The following is a 19700-nucleotide window of genomic DNA, read 5'->3' on the forward strand; positions in this document are numbered from 1 at the left end:
TGGAATCCCATTTCCCCCTCCTTCTCAGTTTCCCCCCAAAATGATGTGCATGCAAGTCCTAGTCTCCGCTTCTGCAGAGCCCAACCCAAAACAAGAGCCAATGCCTCTCCTTTGATAAGCAAGGACATCAAGGCCCAAGGAAGGGAAAAGGGGGATCAAAATCACGAGTGAGTGTCAGAGCTAGGAGGAGGTGCTAACCCCATAAGTTAATCGTCCCTGCAGCACCAGGTCCCATGAAAGGGGATCTAAATCCCATATCCCGCTGGCAGGTGACACACATACCAAGTCAACAGTAGCTTTCTGAGTGGCTACTAAGCTGCTGTGTGACCCTGGCAAAGTCCTTCTCCTCTCTGGGCCTCCTCTCATTTATGGGAAAAGTCATGCATTTGGATCAGAAGCCCCAAGTGACCCTATCTGCCCACGCGAGGCTCATAGCTTTGTTAGGATTCTGTTGTGAATATTTAAAAATTTGAAAGTCTCATGTAAAAATATGGACATGGGAAAGTTTAGACACTCTGGGCACTGTGCCAGCACAAAGCTGAGGGGTTATTGGCCCCTTTAGATGCGGGGCTCTCCCATGCATGTGACCACCTGCATGATTTCAAAGTTCCCTTCTAGATCCCAATGGCCCTTGTTAATTTTTACTAAATGCATCCTTTTCTCTCATGCAAAAAAGATAGATGTGCAGAGAGAGAAAGAGAGGTAAGAGAAAGGGAAGGAGGCAGTATAAATGTTCATTGCAGAGGGGCTGGGAAGAAAAGGGACATTTCAAGCACCAATTGCCAACCACTTTAAGCAAAGTATCTTCTCTCTGCAAACCCCCCTACCCCCAAGGTGGTGTACCAGTGAAAAACTAGACTCAAAGGAGGATGAAGTAGCTGGCCCAGGGTCACATCAAGATGAAGACCCAGGGTCTGACCCTGACCGCAAGGTGCAGGCCATGGCTATCACAGGAGCTCCAGAGCCAGACCCCTGCTCCAAGCTCAGTTACACCCAGAGAAAGGGCAGGCACCAGCACCACCTAGTGGCCACCAGCAGCCTATGACCTGATTCTCCAACCCATTCCTTTATCTGAATTCCAGGGAGTCCCAATCTAAATCACACTAGGCCTCTTGTGTGCGTGAAACCCTGCCAACAACTTCTAATGTCTCAGAATAAAACCCTCAGCCTCTCTGGGTAGCCTATGGTCCTGACCATTGGTGTCTGCCCTATTAGCCGCACTGGTTCAGGTTGGCATCCAGGTGTTCCTCACCTGCGACTCCTTCCCTTGGCCTCCTGGTTGGTCCACTCTGACATTCTCAGGAAAGCCTCCAGGCAGAGAAAAGGGCTTAGGTTCCCCTTTTTGTTGAGCTCAGGAAGTGCCCAGGCCTGGCCCCGGGAGCCTCCCCTTCAACAGCCCCAGGTCCAATCCCCAAAAGGTCACCGGCCCCAGGAAGAGAGGTCAGAGCCAGGCAGCCCCTCCAGGCCTCACCCCAGGTTCCCTTCCAGCTCACCTGCTGTAGGATGCGGGCACAGGAGGCCAGGGAAGCGCTGTGCTCTGTGATGCCCCTCTGGGAGGCCAGAGAGATCTCCCTCAGGGGGAAGTCAACAATGGGGTACACCTGAGGGACAGAGAGAGACCAGTTCACTTTCTCAGATTCAGAGCATTAGAACCTGGAGGTTCGGAAGACACTGGGACTGAACTGAGCCAGACAGAGGAGGAGGCCCAGAGAGGTAGTGGGGGAGCCCAAGGCCACACAGGAAGCCTCTTTCCCACACACACCTTAGAGGCCCACGAAGGTCAACACAGAGAGGAGGAGATCTGTGATCAGGAAGAGGACCCCTTCACCTGAAGCCTACCTTCCCCCAGAAAACCCTTGCTGAGTGCCTACTGTGTGCCAGACATCGTGCTAGGGGCGTGGAGGCAGTAGGGACCACATTTGCCTTGGTCACAGACACAGGTAGCTGGAAAGCTCACTTGAGTGATTTCTCACTCAATACTGGAACTGCCTACTGAGTGCCAGGCTCTGTCTGCCAGTCTGAGGATGTGCTGAAGTCACCTCAAGTAGCTTTCGGTCTGCCAACAAAGTCCCTGCAGCGAGGACAGCAAACATTTTTTTTTAATATTTATTTTTTAGTTTTAGGTGGACACAACATCTTTATCTTACATCTATGTGGTGCTGAGGATCGAACCCAGTGCCCCGTGCATGCTAGGCGAGCGCTCCACCACGGAGCCGCAACCCCAGCCCACATTTTTTTTTAATAATTGTGTTTTTTCTTTTTTTTTTTTAACATTTATCTATTTATTTTTGCATGGTGCTGAGGATGGAACCCAGTGCCTCACATGTGCTAGGCAAGTGCTCTAGCACTGAGCCACCACCCCAGCCCTCAGCAAACATTTTGTGCAAAGGCCATGACAGGAAGGCTTTGCAGCCCACACAGTCTGTTTTAACTCAACTCTACCCCAGAAGCAGGAGCACAGCCAAAGACAATAAATAAACAAATGGAGGGCTGTGTTCCAATAAAACTTTATAGCCAGGGATGGTGGCGCATGCCTGTAATCCCAGTAGCTTGGGAGGCTGAGGCAGGAGGATCGTGAGTTCAAAGCCAGCCTCAGCAGCTTAGCAAGGCCCAAACAAACTCAATGAGACCCTTTCACTAAATAAGATATAGCTGGGATGTGGCTCAGTGGTTAAGCACCCCTGGGTTAAATCCCTTGTAAAAAAATAAATAAATAAAAACCTTGATTTATAACAGCAGGCAGTGGGCCAGATCTGCAGACCTCTGGGCTGTAAGATCCTTCGTGCTCTGGCTGTCAGGCACCTGTCAGGCCCAGGCTTCTCTCTCAGCCCTGCTCTCTGCCCTCCGCCATGCCCAGCTGTCCCCTGGCTCCCATGATCACGCAGTCTACTCCCCAATGCACTGGGTGTGCAGGTTTCTACCCAAGGTCCCTTCTACAGAGAAGCCTTCCCTGACCCCAGCTAAGGCAACTACCCCTCCCAGCCTGCTCCTTCACCCTTCCTGAGTGTTCCACCATAACCAGACCTACCACCACCTGGCAACAGCCATTATTTCCCCCTCCAGACTGTAAGAGCCCTGAGGACAGGACTTTGCTTTTTTTCTTTTTTTTTTTTGCCATGAAATCCCCAGCACCAGACCACTGCTTTGTTTGTGCACTTGAATCCTCAAACCTCGTGGAACAGAAAGGGGAATAGATGGGGAGAGGAATAGAGGAAGGAAGACAGTACAAAGGGACAGAAACAGGGACAAAGTGTCCAGGACTGAAATTCAACTGGGAGCCGGCAGCCCCTGGGGTCCCAGAGCCTCTTTCCTAGCCTTTCCCCACACAGCCCATCTTCCCACCCAGCTGTCTCCTGCTGGAGGGGACAAGGAACCCCACTGCCTTGGTCGCCTGTCCACAAAGCCCTCCTCACCGCTGAGTTTTCATCCCTAAAGAGGTTTTCTCCCTTGGCCTTCGCCAGCAGCTCCCGGGGGCAGAGGCGCTGGTGCTGGGACAGGAACTCAAACACGCTGTTCCTCCTAGAAGCACATGGGAGTGGGATGATGCACACGGTGCGAAGAACACGGGCTTCGGCATCAGGCACACCTGGGCTCGAGGGCGCATGCGTAGACTGGTAGGCTCTGGGAAAGTTGGGGGCCTCTCCCAGCCTGGGAGCTCCCCTGCAGCAGGAGTCCAAGAGGGGAGCCTGAGGGCTCGGCTCTGTGAGTTATTATTTTATGAGGACCCAGGTGACACCCTTAATGCCTTGGAGCACTGACTTCCAGACTCTAGCTTTTAGGGCCCCGGGATTCTGTTCCCTGACACAGGCACTTAGCTGTTGAGGGACTGCTGCGTACAGAGCGGTAAGGTCAGCATTTGAACTTGGGTCCTTCTATTCTAAATCCTGTGGACACACCACCCCACGCAGCCTCTCCCAGGGAACTCTTCCCCTTCTATGTCCTGGCAGCTCCCTGCTCCATGGAGTTGCTCTGCAGCAGCCAGGCTGGGACATGTCCTCTGCCACCTCCTTGAAGCCCAGCACTGAGCTCTGCCACCTACCACATGACGACCAGCTGGATGAAGTGCACCAGCCTCCTCTGCCCCTTGCAGGTGGCACACGTCTTGTTCCCCCCTCCTGAGCACGTGCTGCACCTGCAATCAGTCATGGGGTTCTGGTGACTTCCAGAGGTCCCCATCCCCAAATCCTTCCTCAGAGAGGAAGATGAGGATGGGATTGCATCGTTTTTACCCGCCACCATCTCCCCACCTTACCTTGGTGGCAGGGTGTCTTTGGGGACCTCCCCTCCCGGTCTGCTGGGTTCTTGGGCTTTGCCCTCCCACCCTACTTTGACCAGCTTAGGATGCCAGCCTGGTCAATCATTCCATCTCTCTGGCAATGATAACTGATACAAGCAAACACAGGACCCAGGTGGATGCACTGAGACCCATCCTAAGACAACTATTGAGATTATCAGGAAAAGAGCATTCTTGTCTACTGGGATTCCTAAGGCTGAAGCTACCTCCACCACTCCAGCCTGGTGACATTGTTGAAGCCCCTGGATCCAGCTCGACCTGAAGCCATCCCAGAAATACACCCCTATGGACATAGCAGGAACAAGACAGGCGCCTGCCCCCCTTCTAGATGAGCAGAGGGTAAAAAGCAAGAAAGCCAGTACATGAGACCCTTGGCCTGCATGCCATGGACGCCCACGGGCTCTTACCTGCGCCTGCCAGAGCCCGAGCACATCTGACACCTCCGGGGCTGCCTGGCTTTGCGCTTGGCTCCACTGCAGGTCGGACACCTCACCTAGAGACACATCACAGCCTCAGCCCCACTGGCTCCTGGCAGCAAGGCCAAGACCCTCCCAAGACCAGCCTGGTGACGTTAGCACAAGTGACTCCCTGCCTCCTGGGCCACAGTCCCTTCCAGTTACAGCTTTCAAAGACTCCACGTCCTCAGTTGGGGATGTTTCTTCTGAGACATCAGCGTCCCCTCCTTCTCTCTGATTCCCACAACCCTAGATACCTTCCCCAATCAAGTGTGGACAGGGAGCTGGGAGCAGAGTGGCTGGCTGGGGACCTGGTGTTGGAACTGGGGGCAGGAGAGAGGGAGTGGGGGAGATCCCTTTTGACAGTGGCCCCAGAAGTGGCTCAGGCATTGCCCAGTGAGAAGCAGGAAGAGCAGGAGTGGAGGAAGGAACAGAAAGACCATAGGGAGGGTGTCCTGGGACAGCCAAGGAGGCAGGTAGCAGGGATGAGGACACAGGAGGGAACAGAGAAAAGCCAGGCACAGGCCACTGCTGGAAAACACAGTGTGTGAGTGGGTGGGAGGTCAGCACCCAGCGGGAGGAAATGGGCCACGAAAAGGGTGGAGGGCTGACTGGATGTATTTTAGGATGAAGTTGTCAGTAGGTGTCCAAAGATCAGACTCGAACTGCCAGAGCCGAGAACACATGGGGAGTCTGGTTCTACTCCCAGGCACGGCCCTGAAAGTTTCAGAGGAGAAGACTGATGGCCCAAGAGCCTGGTCGCCTGCTCCAGGCCTGCACTGGGCTGGATTCAAACTCAACCCCACTCAAGTGCCCTGGAGCCGCAGCACATGACCTTATTTGGAAATGGTCTTTGCAGATGTCTTTGGTTAAGACGAGGTTCAACGGCCTCATCCAGACCAGCCTGGGCCCCCCTCCAATGACTGGTGTCCTCAGAAGAAAAGATGAAGATGAAAAGACATCCCAGTGTTTTGGACAACAGAGGCAGGGACAGCAGTACTGCAGCCACCCAGTGGGATACCAAGGACTGTGGGCAGCTGGGAAAGAGGCATGGACAGCCTCTCCTTCAGAGCCTCCCAGAACACACCTGCCCGTGCCTGGGTTTTGCAATTCTGGCTGCCAGAACTGGGGGACAATGGATCTCTGTTGTTTTAAGCCACCCAGATGTGCTAATTCGTTAGAGCAGCCCTGGGGAACCAGTACAAGGCACCTGTCTACCTTATCGATCAAAGCCCTCATCACCCTGGGCTACAAATGCTGATGGCTTGTCACTGTCCCCCACAGAGGGTGTCCCTGATGCCAAGGACCCCAGGTCTCAGTCCTCTTATAGGGCCAAGCAGTAAGCAGGTGCTTAGTGAATACTGGGAGATGAATCGGACGGGAGAGAACACTTACAGCTAGAATGTCAAACTGTGAAGGTCATTAGAGACGACCCCAGCTAGACTTCCCATTGGACAGATGGAAAAATGGAGGCCCATAAAGGGAAGATGATGCACAGGGAGCCCCACAGCCCCAGCCCAGCCCTCCTCTCCCATGTCCCTCCCTCCCACACACAAGTTCTCACTCACCAGTGGCCCATATGTGACTCACCATGCCGGACCCGTGGCAGTCACTGCACTTGTACCGCCCATGCCCATGACATTTGTGACATTCCTGAAAGTGAGACGCTCTCCTTAGGTCCAGTTTCCCAAGCACCAGCCCCCTGGCCCGTGATGTCACCATCTTGAATAGAAGTGCCCATTGAGAACAGGGATAGGAAGACAGGATGAGGAAGGTACGGTCCTTCCCATTTGACCAGGATCCCCAAAGGTTTTCAAGGCCAAGTCATGGACCCTGCGTTATCACTGCCTGCAGGCCCCGCCCCCTCCATCCTGTGGGCCAAGAAGGGGGCTCTCAGAGTTTACTCTGGGCTAACCCACACCCCACGACTTCCCACCAGGCTACACTACAAAGTCTGATGACATCTGCCTATCATGGCTAAAAGTGGTCTTCAGGAAGAGGGGCCACACAGAATGGACGCCATGTTTGTGAAAGGCCACGAGAGCACTATTGGAACTTCATCACTCAATGAAAATAGCTTTTCCACCCTCGAAAAAAAGAATGGAATGTTTTTTTGACCTTTCTGCGACCTCTTCATCTCATAACTCTATAAAAACTCAGGAGAATAAAATTACATATTCAGTCAAGTCCTTAGGTGAAAACAGGCAGGAATTAGATGAGAAGAGAATATAAAATACCTGTTCCAGGTTCCCCTCACTCCATGCCATGATTATATTTCTGTTCTGGGGATTGAACCCAGGGGTGCTCTACCACTGAGCTTCACTCCCTCCCCAGCCCTTTTTTTTTTTTTTTTTTTTACTTTTCGGCAGACACAACATCTTTGTTTGTATGTGGTGCTGAGGATCAAACCCAGGCTGCACGCATGCCAGGCGAGCACGCTACAGCTTCAGCCACATCCCCAGCCCCCTCCCCAGACCTTTTTAAAAAAATACTTTTTAATTTGAGACAGGGTCTAATTAAGTTATTGAGATAGGCCTCAAACTTGTGATCCTCCTGCTTCAGCCTCCTGAGTCATTGGGATTACAGGAATGTCCTACTGCACCCAACCATGATGATATTTCTATCAAACAAGATGGAAGTGAAATTCTGTTTCCCTATGACTTCCAAGAAAATCCCAATAATGTTTTTGACTTTTATTTCATGTCATTTTCACTCACCCCTCCAGTTATTTTTGTCAGATCAAAAAAAAGAGATACAAATACACTCAAATGGTCTAGGAATGTTACTGTTCACTATTTAAGGCTGGGGACAATTCTGAAATTGCTATGTGAAGACTCACTCCCTAATTTGTGTGGAATTATGTATGAAACTACATTCCATACCCTGGATGTTCTAAACGGAGGCTTATTTATACCCACAAATGAACCACCAGGCTGGATTGGGGGTTTCTTTTCTAAAGGGATAAAGTTAGAAGAAACTTTCCACACTTGAAAAATTAGCACAGAGAGAAAGGCACATGTTCCAATAAGTACATTACCTTCACCAGTGAAGAATGAGGGACTTGGAACTTCTTGGTGTCCTCCTGAAACATTGGAGGGATCTGGACCTTGATATCCCAAAGCCTGGGGGAGGTGCCTCTTTGTGGCCCGTCTACTGAGTGGTCTACAAAAAGGAACGATCATCAGAGCAGCCAAGAACATCAGAAATTAACTTCCATTTATTCAACAAACAACACCAAGCCATCAGTTCATGCCCAGGCATTGGGTTAGATTCTGGGGCTACACAGCTAGGTATAAAAAAGCCCCCTTGGAGACCACGATTAAGAACTCAATCTGTAGGGCTGGACAGACCCAGGTTTGATTTCTGGCTCTACTATTTCCTAGCTGTGTGACTCCAGGCAAGTTGTTTAACCTCTCTGAGTTTTAACTGTCTCTTTTCTAAAATGGGGCTAATAGTGGCACCTATCTTACAGGAGTGTAGAGAAAAATAAATATAAAAATATATAAAATGGTTAGCACAGGGCTCCCAAATACTGAGGGATTAATCAATACCAGCTCTGATCCTTATCACCACCATCCCCTTCACCATCCCATCTTCCTCCTCTCTGATCACAGAGAGTCACAGCATACAACCTCAGTTTTATGTCATGAAATACGATAAGTTCTTTGGGCAAGAGTTGTATGAACAGTTGTAAGAACTCAGAAGATGGACCTATCCTAATGAGCAGGGGATGGCAAACAAGAAATCCTGACAGGCTTCATTGAAGAGGTGACACATGAGCTCCATCTTGAAGAAGGGACCAGAATGGCCCACCGGAGAACAGAGGCAGGACAGAGTCTTCCCAGACAAACAACCATGAGCCTCTAGTGGGGTTCAGTGGAAGGTGGGAGGTATAGCTGATGGGGGTGCGGCACAACAGTCTTGAGTCTTAGAGGGGCTGGGGTGGCACAGGAGGCGGGCAGATGCCAATCACGTGTCTGGACCCTCCTGCCAGCACCAGCCTGCAGCCAAAGCAAGCCCTGGACTTCCTCAGGCCTCTTGCAAACCACTTCCAGGAGGCAGGATGTACTTACTGTGGTCAATGCAGGAGAGGCTCCAAGATCAGCATCCACCACGCACCCCCATTCTACAGGGAATGGGGAAACCAAGGCTCTGAGCAGATGAGCACCTTGTTCCAGGTCTGCTGCTGAGCCAAGCCCTGAGATTTTCTACCAGCCCCCTGCCTCGTTTGCTACCTGTCATACTGATTTCAAGACGATTCACTTACTCGTAAAAGGTTGAAATGTCCACTCGCTTATCCTGGATTCACTGAAGGTCTCTAGTCGATACTACAGAGGGTGGAAAAAGAGCACTTTCACATTCCTGTTCCTATGAAGACAGAGCCCATCTGCCAGGGTTGGTTGAGGACACCCAGGCTCCTATGCATGGTGCCCTCTGGTTGCTTAGAACAGGCTGGCAATGGTGATTTTTATTATGATGCCCTGAGACATTTGCAGAGAACTCAGGCAGCCCTGGGAAACCCCCTGACAGGCTCCCATTCAGAACCATTTCAGGTCCCCAGGAATCTCCACACAGAAATGTTCTATGAGTCAAGTTTGGGAACAGTAGTTATCCTTTAGATGCAGGCCACTGGAGTCCACAGTTCTGAGGGTCCCTATTAGGAAGAATTTGTCTGACTCATGTCAAAATTTTCTTGATGATCCTCATTCACAAAATCTCAGAATTTGGCTCCTCCTTTCACATGTAAGAAAACAGACTCAGGGAGGTCAGTTGATTTGCCCAAGGTCAAACAGCTCTAAAGGGGCCGCTTCCTCTAGATCCCTGATCTAGCTGCTCTGTGTTTCTGTATCAATGTGTGCTCATCAGAGGACAGCTGTGTCCATGACACTGAAAAATGTGGACAGAAAAGCTGTCCCTCTTCCCCCTTCAATGCAGAAGGAGACAGAAATGTGTGCCAGAGGCAGGATGGCCCTGGAGTGATGGATGAATGATTCTGCAGTGTGGACATGATCTGGGAGAAGCAGAGCTGGGGTCAGGGTAGCCAAGGACCCTCTCTCAGCCCGCCCCTGGTGGAAGGCTGGAGTGAGGCTCTGGGATGAGCAACCTGGGTGTGGACTGAGGCTCTGTCCCTTCTACTGCATGTTCCTGTGTAAGTCACTTTGCTTTTCCAGGACTCCCACCTTCCTCTCCAAGCTGTTGACAACAAGGCTAGAGTGCAGGGTAGCCAGGAGAGTGTGGCAACACACGGATGCCATGCGTTTCCATGAGGTGCAGCACATCTGAATGATGATTGAAGCGCTCACTCGCTTCATTATGATTCCCAGGTACAGACCAGAGATAGAGCAGAAGGGATTGGACGTCACTACCATTCACCTGCTACCCCCCCACCAGGACTCCTTGCTCCTGGCTGGCTTCCCATAAATATCCCCTGTCCCAAAGTCCCCAGGCCCCAGCCCCTTAGCCAGGGCCTCCACTAAGCCCAGCCCCCTTACCCTGCAGAGAGTCTGCTGCCTCAGCTCCCGGATGATGAGGTCATCTGCGGCTGCACTGCCATAGCAGCATTTTGAGTTCACGAAGCTGAGAAGGGCCTCACGGGCCACCTCCTCTGTCACCACAGGGACTCTGATGGGGACCAGAGAGGTAGAGGTCTGGGAAGGGCCCTCGGGCTCATCCAGGCCAGCCCCCTCGGTGTACAACTGGGCACCAAGGCCCAGAGAGCAGGGAAGAGTCCTGAGGTCAACAGTGGTAGTGAAGCCCCAAGGAGTCCAACTGGGGACAGTGACCCGAGCAAAAGAGCATGAATGGATGCCCAGGGCGAGAAGTGGTAGGTCTTTCTAAAGGACAGCAAAGCCATGTGAGTGAAAGTATGTGGCTCAGGAGAGGGACTCAGAGAATCTCAGAACATCCACACACACAAAAAAGATGAGGCTTCTGCCCTAAGAGAACTCGACCTTGACCTTGACCTTGACTGGAGGAGCTGGAGCAGCAGAGCACTGGAGGATAATGACGGGGAGGGAGGCAGATCTAGGGCCCATCCTCTGCCCTCTGTCTGAACAGCTTCCCCTCCTCCTGGAAAACCCTCTCCTGAGGCCAGGCCACGTCCTTGGCTAAGCTCTTCCTGTCCCCACCCCCCTCCAGTAAGAAGGAGGCCTCTCCTTCCTCTGCCCTCATATCTTCCTCTGCTAGATCTCCGTGGCAACCCTGGAGCCATTTGAACCTGACATGGACACCTGGTGTCTCCAGTACCCACCAGGCCCAGCACGTGCCTTCAGATCAGTGGGCAACAGAGATGCCATGGGCTGCAGAGGCCAGAGGCAGCTCCACCGAGGAAGGGTTTGTACTGGGCACAGAGGCTGAGCAGCCCAGAGGAGAAGGTGAGCTGTTTGTGGCTGCAGGAGGACCAGGAACACCCAGGAGACTCCTATCTGGCAGGCCATAACTGCCCAGCTGGGAGGCTGGACCCAGAGAGTGGGCATGGGCCCCCTGGGGCTTCACCTTCTTTCTGCACAAAACTGGCTAGAAACCCAGAGCTCTACCCCAGAACTCTCAAAATCAACACAGGTAGGCCATGAGGGGTCTAGCCCCAGGGCTTACAAACTCCTGCAGCCAAGGACCGGCTAGCAAATATTTTAATTCCATGGACCACATCGTCTGTACCTCAACTGCTACACTTTGCCATCAGAGTGTAAAAGCTGCCATAGACCATGCCGGATGAATGAGTGTGACTGTGTTCCAATAAAGCTTGACTTATAAAAATAAATGGTGATGGTGGGGCGGGGGGATGTGGTGGCACATGCCTATAAGCCCAGCAGCTCAGGAGGCTGAAACCAGAGGATCACGAGTTCAAAGCCAGCCTCAGCAAAAGCAAGGCACTAAGCAACTCCGTGAGACTCATCTCTAAATAAAATACAGTAAAATAGGTCTGGGGATGTGGCTCAGTGGTTAAGTATCCCTGAGTTCAATCCCCAGTACCAATAAATAAATAAATGGGGGGACTGGATTTGGCCCACAGATTGGAGTTTGCAAACTTGTGCTATTGATTATGATTTTCAAATCTGGCTTCGTAGGCAAATGACCTGAAAAACCTGGTAAATGTAGATTGCAAGGCTCCTTCCCTGGAGAATCTGGTTCAGCAGGTCTGGGATGAAAAGAATCCATCCAATGGATCCCAATGCACTCTCCGGTTAAGACACACACTCACACACCCCAGCCAGAGGGTGTTCACAGGGCAACAGTGACAGGTGCAGACATAGAACCCCAAAGTCACCTGTGTTCCAGGAACGAGGACCAGGAAGGTGGTTCCTGGGGTCTCACCGGGGCTTCCGAGGGTGGGAAGAATATTTGCTGCCCTGGAGGAAAGGGAGGAAATGATCCAGGGGCTGCACAGTGCAGCTCCAAGGAACAGATGTTTGTGAGGCAAGAGGAGGAAAGCCTGGCTGAGCGTGAGCAAGAACATGAGGGAAAGGAACGGCGTTTACTGCATCTGATGCAAACAAATGGGGATTCTAAGACCAGCTTCATTCAGGCCGTACGCTGGGCTGTAGTCAGGAACGTCCATAATCACAGGGCTATGCCCCACTTCTGCCTGCTTCCACCCAACCATGATGTGGGGCTTCCCAGCCCCACCAGGGGAAAGAGGAGCTACCTCAGCACCAGCCAACCTGTTCCAGAATCGTCCTCACCAACCAGCGTGAGCCCCAGAAAGAGAACTTACCACCGCCCCCATGAAGAAGCCAGTCATAGCTGGGCAGCCTCTCCAGGAGTTCAGCAGGGGGTGCCAGAGGACTCTCGGCCTCGAAACTCAGGTTCACACCTGCGGAAAGATAGCGAGCGGTCCTGAGCCTTGGAGAAGGCAGGCTGTCCTGCTAGAGAACCACGAGGAGAGGCCCTGAGACTCATGGAGAGGGCTTCTTGGAGTCCAGCCTTCCTGCTAAGTCACCACGCATGTGAGCAAAAACATCTTGGGCCCCTCCAAGCCAGCTGCCTGTGAGTACCACTGAGTGACCCTACTCAACTCTACATGGAGCAAAAGAATCTCCCAGCCGGGTCCTGCCCAAATTCCTGACCCACAAAATCCTAAGATATAACCCCAGTGTTGCCCGAAGGCTCTGAGATGTGCAATGGCTTACCTTGAGCTCCTCCCAGTGGGCAGTCCTTGCTCTGGGACTCCCCACAGACCTGGCCAAGGCTGCCTAGGAGCCACACTACAGTGTGAGGTCCCTCTGCTCAGTGTCCCTCCATCCCTCTCTACCTTTGCAGGTGTCCAACTGAAGTACAAAGACCCTCCTTGCCCTTTCCTTTCATGAGTGTATCCCAGGACTTGCTGGCATGCCTCATGTCACCGTGGTGTCTGCACCTCAGGTGACCCAGACTGACACACGAGCACTACCCCCACCCCCATTCTACCAAGGAGGACACTGAGGCACCAAAAGCTGTGATTCAGCCAAGATCATCCAGCCAGCGGGCGGCGAGTGGCACTGATCCAAACCAAGGCTCCAGCTCTTTCTGGGTACTTTTCATAAGGTGAAACACTATTAAGAAATCATTCCATGTATATCTGCTTTCAGTGCCCCATGGTGACCTGCCAGATGTGGCATGGATCCAGATGGCCCTCAGAGTCCACAGAGGCAAGTGTAAGGCAAGTCCTGAGACGTGATGGTGGGCTCAGGAAGCACCTGCCACACCTTTGCCTCCTGGGGGAATGGAAGGCAGGGACTGCAGAACTCCTGGATCACACAGCTGTGGGGCTAGAGGGGGAACTTAGTGCTATGCCTGCCCCACTGAATGGCTCTCAAAAATGTTCCCACAAGCCCTTGTGCTGGGGGCAAGAATCCCTTGGCTCTTGGAGGAAACTCGGTCACAGGAAATTCACTACGAGGCCTGTAAAGAGCAGGCTGTGGAATGGAGGTGCTGTTTACTATACTCAGGTCAGACTTCCCTACCTGATGCACTTCCCAGCCGACCCCCTGCTTGAAAGCCTACATATCGTTACTTCCACAAAAATAAGAGAATGACATGCCCCATGCTTTCAAGTTTAGTAAAAATGAAGGTCAGACTAATCAGCAGATCTTGTTCTAAATGAGAGCAACCCAGGTTTATCTGAAAGTCAAGGAATGAGGAAGACTGAAATCCTGAAATGTGTGTGTGTGGGGGGGGGGGGAAGGCAGAGGAAAGAGGGGTTGTCGTTAAGACAAATGAACACGGCCCCTCAGCCGCCCCTTCAAAGTTAGGAATGCCCTTGTCCTCTGACATCGAGAAGGTAGTTTTCTCTTACAGGAAACCTACCAATGAAAGTGAGAAGAAGAACGTTTGCAGATAAAGAGAGAGTCTTTCTAGGCAGGACCAGGTATGATGGTGATGCAAAGTGACATCATCCCAAAACCTCACATGGAGACCAGACAATGTACACGAATGTCCCCAACATGATCATTCTTCTGGAATTTTTATTAAAACCTTGGTTTTCTATACTGTTTGCTTTGAGTGATCTTATGAGCATTTGAAGAAATGCAGCTAGAGTGGACCCTGACAGCAACCATTTGCTGTCAAGAGCCAGGCAGGAAATATTTCAGACTTTGGACCTTATAATGGAACAAATCACATTTGTGCCGTATAATGAGTCGATGTCTGAGCCGTCTCTAGTCCCGTGCCTGGCGTATAAGCAGTGCTCAGTGAACGCTTTGGATTTGAGGAGGGTGGGACTTCCTCTTTCTTTGTGTTCTTTTAAATCAGAGGAAAACAAAGAAAATGTCAAGTGTAGAAAGAAAGACAATCACATCCCCTGGGATGGCTCCTGCCAGCAGAGCAGCCTTGGGGTTGGCTGGGGTATTAATACTATCGTTGACGGGAAGATGGAAATGCCATATGGCTGGGAACCAAACAAAAGAAGCAGGAAGGGGGGAAGAATGAGGGGTGGGAAATTCAGAGCTCTATCCATCAACCAGGAGCCGCCCTAACCTCTGGGGCAGTTGCAATTCATCAGAGCTAAATTAATCTCACCATTATGCTATGTGCAAAAATAAAGGACTCCAGACTGACCCCCAGAAGGATGCGTCATTTCCTGTGCAAAAACCAACAGGCACAACAGGACCGTGGACGTCACTGGCCATTGTGCAACTCCTAACGTAGGGCACTCGGATGGGGGCTTCCAGCCGCGTCACTGTCCCCATGGTGTTGGGCAGTGGTCCAGTTGGTCCACCCCACCCTGAAATAGACGTTGCAACCCGTGGCTCACAGAGGAAGGCTGCAGATATGACCTCTTCTGCACTTTCAAGGTCACCAGTGTCCCCCATTTCAGAGAAGAACAAAAAGAGGCTCAGAGATGTGATTTGGCTAAACTAGCTGGCACATTCATGGCAGAGACAGAAATAGAGTCTAGAACTCAGACCTGACTCCAAGCCCAAAGACCTTGCTACTGAACTTCACTCTGTGTGTCTCCAAGTCTCCATGGCAATGGCATCAAGTGGTTTTTGAGAAAACTTTGCAAGGACATCTGAAAAGGGAGTGTTTCTGCTCACCAGTCGCCAGCTATTTTTCTTTTTTATAAAAGGATTTTTTTTCTTGTGGGGAAGACATAATTAATGGATAACTCCTTTAACCTTTTCTTTTTTAAAATGTCATTGTCTTTCCTTCAGATGAAAAAGGGAATCCATGCCCTTTGCCCCTGATTTCAAACTAATCATCTTAAAAACACTGACATCATGCTCCAATGGCCCCACCACTACCATCTTGCTTTAGTTTGTTTCATAGTTCATCTCCTTTAACAGGTATGACAGCCCCTTTGAGACAGAGGCCTCTCTTGTATACCCCAACAAAGGGTAGGCATGCAGTAGAGACATACAAGTGTTCTGTGCACAGAGGGTCAAACAAGGTGGACATTCAGCTGGTGTTCAAAAATGCGTTATGACTTGAATTATCCTTAAAATTGTGCAAGAAATAGTCTGATGGTCAAATTCACAGAGAAGTTGGGCCTGGTGATACATGCCTGTCATCCCAGCAGCTCGTGAGGCTGAGGCAGGAGCATGGCGAGTTCAAAGCCAGCCCCAGCCATTTAGGGAGGCCCTAAGAAACTGATTGAGACCATTTCTCTAAATAAAATACAAAATAGAGTTGGGGATGTGGCTCAGTGGTTAAGCACCCCTGGATTCAATTCCTAGTACCAAAGCAAAATTAATCAAACAAATAAACAACAATAAAAAAAAAATTCACAGAGAGAAAAGTAAAATGGTGGTTGCCAAGGGCCTGGGGGAAGGGTAAGGAATGGGGAATTTTTGTTTAATGGGTCCAGAGTTTTTGTTTTGCAAGACGAAAAGCCTTCTAGAAATGGACAGTGTGAATGCCCTAAACTCTACCTTTAAAACTGGATGGGAGCCAGTCATGGTGGCATAGTCCTGTAATCCCAGCAACTTGGGACCCTGAGGCAGGAAGATGACAAGTTCAAGACCAGCCCTAGCAATTTAATCAGGCCCTCAACAACTTAGTGAAACTCTATCTCAAAATAAAAAATAAAAAGGGCTGAGGATGTGGCCCAGTGGTTAAGAGCCACATCAATCCTCAGTAAACCCTCCCCCTCCAAAAAAACAAAAAAACCACTAAGATGGCAAAAGTTATGTTGCATATATTTTACCACAGATAAAAATGATTTTAAAAGCAGATTTCCAATGATTGAAACATTATAAAGAAAAAGAAGAAGAAAGAAAGGAGATCTGTTTTGCAAAGAAGAACAAATGAGCAAATGATTAGCCACGATATTTAAAGGACTTCTTGGCGAGGCTAAGAAACCTGACCACGGCACCCCCTCATTTGAACCCTGCAGAGGCTCATGATTACTGAACCCCTGAGCTTGACACTACCTAGGCCCCTACTTGAGCCCCTACCTAGGGACAGGAAAAGGGGATTCTCATCTGTCCACATGCCAGGGAAAAGTCTTCCTATGTTGTCCAGACCAGGGTGAGGAAAAGGGAGATGGCAATAAAGATAAATGCAGAAATATGGAAGGAGGGAGGTAGGCTTGCTTGAGGCCAGAGAGAGAAGTGTAGGTGCTTTGGGGTGGGAGACACCGGGAAAACATTTGCAGGAGCAAATGCCCACCATATGGCAAGACCAAAATTCCAAGAGCAAAATGAAGAGAAATGGGGAACTAAGACAAGGGCTCTACACTGGGTAGGTCTCTGCAACTGCAGGAGAAAACGAGGCAAACATCACAATATTTTGTTTTAATTATGAATGCTCATGATTTGTGATTTTTAAAAATTATTTGGGATTATGATTTGCAGCTGCTTTATAGCTATCTGGGATGCAAAACCCATGCACTGGAAAGAGCTCCACTTTGCCAAGATAGGGCCATGGAGGAGGCAGTTGGATTTTTTATGGTCTGTCCCTGCTTTTCCAAGAGTGATCTGTGACTTTGTGACACTGGCATTTGCATTTGACCTCGCTGGTATGCAGACCATTCCTCCCAGCTTTGCTCTGGCTGTTCCTGTCCTTGGCGCCCCCAGGCGCCCCTTCAGTATTTTCTCTCCCTTCCTGTTGTTGCTTTTGCTAGATGGTTTTTAAGAATTCTTCTTTTAAAAACAATTTTATCAGCACATTCTAATTTATACATAGTAGTTCATGTGTGCTCATAATTTGTTCCAACACATTCTTTATAAAATGTCCACTTGGGGTCCCACCAGACTTTGAGCACCGTGAGGTAGGAGGTGTTTGATCTACCCTCATTCTGCAGACCCGAGCTTAGCACAAAATACCTAGCCCACCAGGTAGTGTTGGGGGCGAAGTCATTTAATTTTAGGGCTTTAATTTCCTTTCCCTAAAAAGAAGTCTTAGGGAATACTGGCAGGAACAGCCCTTAGAGAGGGCTCCACAGCTGACCTGGAGAGCCCTGCTAAGCTCTATATGACTTCACTCAAGCTGTTTATTTCTTACAGGCTCCGCAGGTCAGATGTGCTATCCTGCTGTTGGGAGTTACTGGACCCACCATCCCCTCCAGCAATGTGGCAGCGTGCAGGAAACACTGAACAGGCCCCATGAGGCCATGGCTGACCCAGCAGGTGAGGCCAGGATTCCTGGTGGCTGTGGCTCCATCACTAGGATGTGTGCAAAACACTGAGGCCCCATGTCAGTCATCAGGGATGCTGGCCTCTGGGCCCCTTGTGGGAAGTCCAGCATCCTTTCCCACCACAAGCAGCCTCAAATCCAGTCTCATATCTTCAGCTCAGGATTTTGTTGGTCCTTTTGGAAACAGAGCTGGCCTGTGATCCAAAAGGGAGAGCCCCATCTATTCAGCACTGGGCCACTGAAGGTGATGGTGGGGTGGCCTCAGGTCAGTCACTTGTGACTTCAAAACCTCTCCTCCTCCAGGGGACCAATTCCCAGAGGTCAGGAGGTACAACCTAGGTCTTATAGGCCAGAGAAGCCCTCTCCTAAAATTACCAGGGGCTCTAATGAAAGCCTCTCTTACTTGAAGAAGCTCTTGTTCTCCATTTTTTGGGAGGGGTGTTCAGTCTGCAACAAAGGAAGTTATATTATAGGACATATGGTGTATAAAATAAGGGAGGAGATCTTTCCTCCTGTGCTCTGTGCTAGGACATGGTGCTCTTAGAAATCGAAACCACTTCCCACCTGGGATTGCTGAAGAAGCAGGAGCTGGTTAAGCAAAAGTTGTTGAAGTCACCAGTGACAAGTTAAGCAGAAGAAAAGACTTTGAAGGGCTCTTGTTTTAAATAAGGAACACCCTTGTTCCAAGTAGCCTTGACACCTAAGATCAAGAGCAAGAGTAGAAGAGATGTCACTCCAATTTAAGAAAGAAATATTCTCAGAGATAAGAGGGGGACAAGCTCAGCAACGGGAATGTGGCAGCCACTGGAGGAAGGCACCTGCCCTGGTCAGGGATGCTGCAGAGAGGCAGGGAGGCTAAAAGGCCTTCAGGGCAATCTCCACCTGGATGCCACAGCCCAGGATGTCTTCATCCATATCCACTTTGAAGGAAGGAAGTTTTCCTCTCTCTCTGAGGCCACCTATATTAGGGACCCCCAAATTGAGGGATCAAATACTGAGTGACAAGAAGGGAAAGCCCTAAGATGAACTGGGATACACTGCTCACCTTAAAAGTCACATACGTAAGTATTACAGTAGGGTCCCCTTCCTGGAAAAAAGTGCCTAGTTTCATAATTCACCCACTTATTTCTAAAATCTTTTCTGGGTGAACCCAGATACCCCAACTTCTGACCTTAGCCCCATGGTGTTTGAAGCCAACATACAGGGCAACCCTATGACAGACCCTGGGCTTGGAGGACAATGAGGGAACCAAATCCTTCATTAGTTCTCACTGAGCCTACCAAAAGGTGTGAGGCCCAGACAAAAACCTCACAGGTGATAATAATTGCTGTTAATAGCAGTTTAATTTTTGAAGCTCTGGGGACATCATCTGGTCACTTCTGACAGTCAGTGTTTACTCCATGCCTACTCTGGCCCTGGTGATGTATTAGACACTTTATAACCAATGAATCCTCCACCAGCCCTGCAGAATGACACCATCTCTGTTTTTGTTAAGGAAAATAAAGCTCAGAGAGGTTAAATGACTTGATCCTAGTTACCCAACCATTAGGGAGGAAGAGCTTGAATTGGAATCTACATCTGATGTAGTCCATGGATACTAAGAGAAACTCCAATTATACCTTGAAAAATCTGCTAATGAAAAATGGTTTGAAGATAAAAGATTTCATCAGAATATTTGTAAAATAAACATCCACAAACTGATCAAAATAAGACTATGGACACATCGTTTCAGTAGATCAGAGATTACGTTAGGTCTTCCTCAAATACTTGGAAAAATATCTCTATACTGTCTCCTAGTTCAATATGAAAAAGGAATCCAACAAAATTTAAACTTAGTTCTCTCCAAGATTAGCATAGCTTAACTTTATATTCTATTTCAATCTTTTTTTGCGGGGGGG

At 50.0% G+C, this 19700-nt stretch overlaps 1 protein-coding gene across 1 annotated transcript in view; it reads right to left on the reverse strand.

Annotated features, from left to right (window-relative positions):
• The window catches only part of Ssuh2 (ssu-2 homolog), a 23902-nt gene that overhangs the window by 2920 nt on the left and 1282 nt on the right, over positions 1-19700 (reverse strand). Inside the window, exons 2-11 of the mRNA XM_048787054.1 lie at positions 12464-12562; positions 12017-12098; positions 10242-10371; positions 9017-9077; positions 7787-7911; positions 6340-6402; positions 4702-4787; positions 4040-4132; positions 3414-3519; positions 1494-1601 (exon numbers count right to left, since the gene is read on the reverse strand). Of these exons, the coding sequence (XP_048643011.1) occupies positions 1494-1601; positions 3414-3519; positions 4040-4132; positions 4702-4787; positions 6340-6402; positions 7787-7911; positions 9017-9077; positions 10242-10371; positions 12017-12098; positions 12464-12562 (953 nt within the window). The remainder of the gene's footprint in view (positions 1-1493; positions 1602-3413; positions 3520-4039; positions 4133-4701; positions 4788-6339; positions 6403-7786; positions 7912-9016; positions 9078-10241; positions 10372-12016; positions 12099-12463; positions 12563-19700) is intronic.

Source organism: Marmota marmota, unplaced genomic scaffold, assembly GCF_001458135.2.
Source record: "Marmota marmota marmota unplaced genomic scaffold, marMar, whole genome shotgun sequence".
Lineage (NCBI taxonomy): Eukaryota > Metazoa > Chordata > Mammalia > Rodentia > Sciuridae > Marmota > Marmota marmota.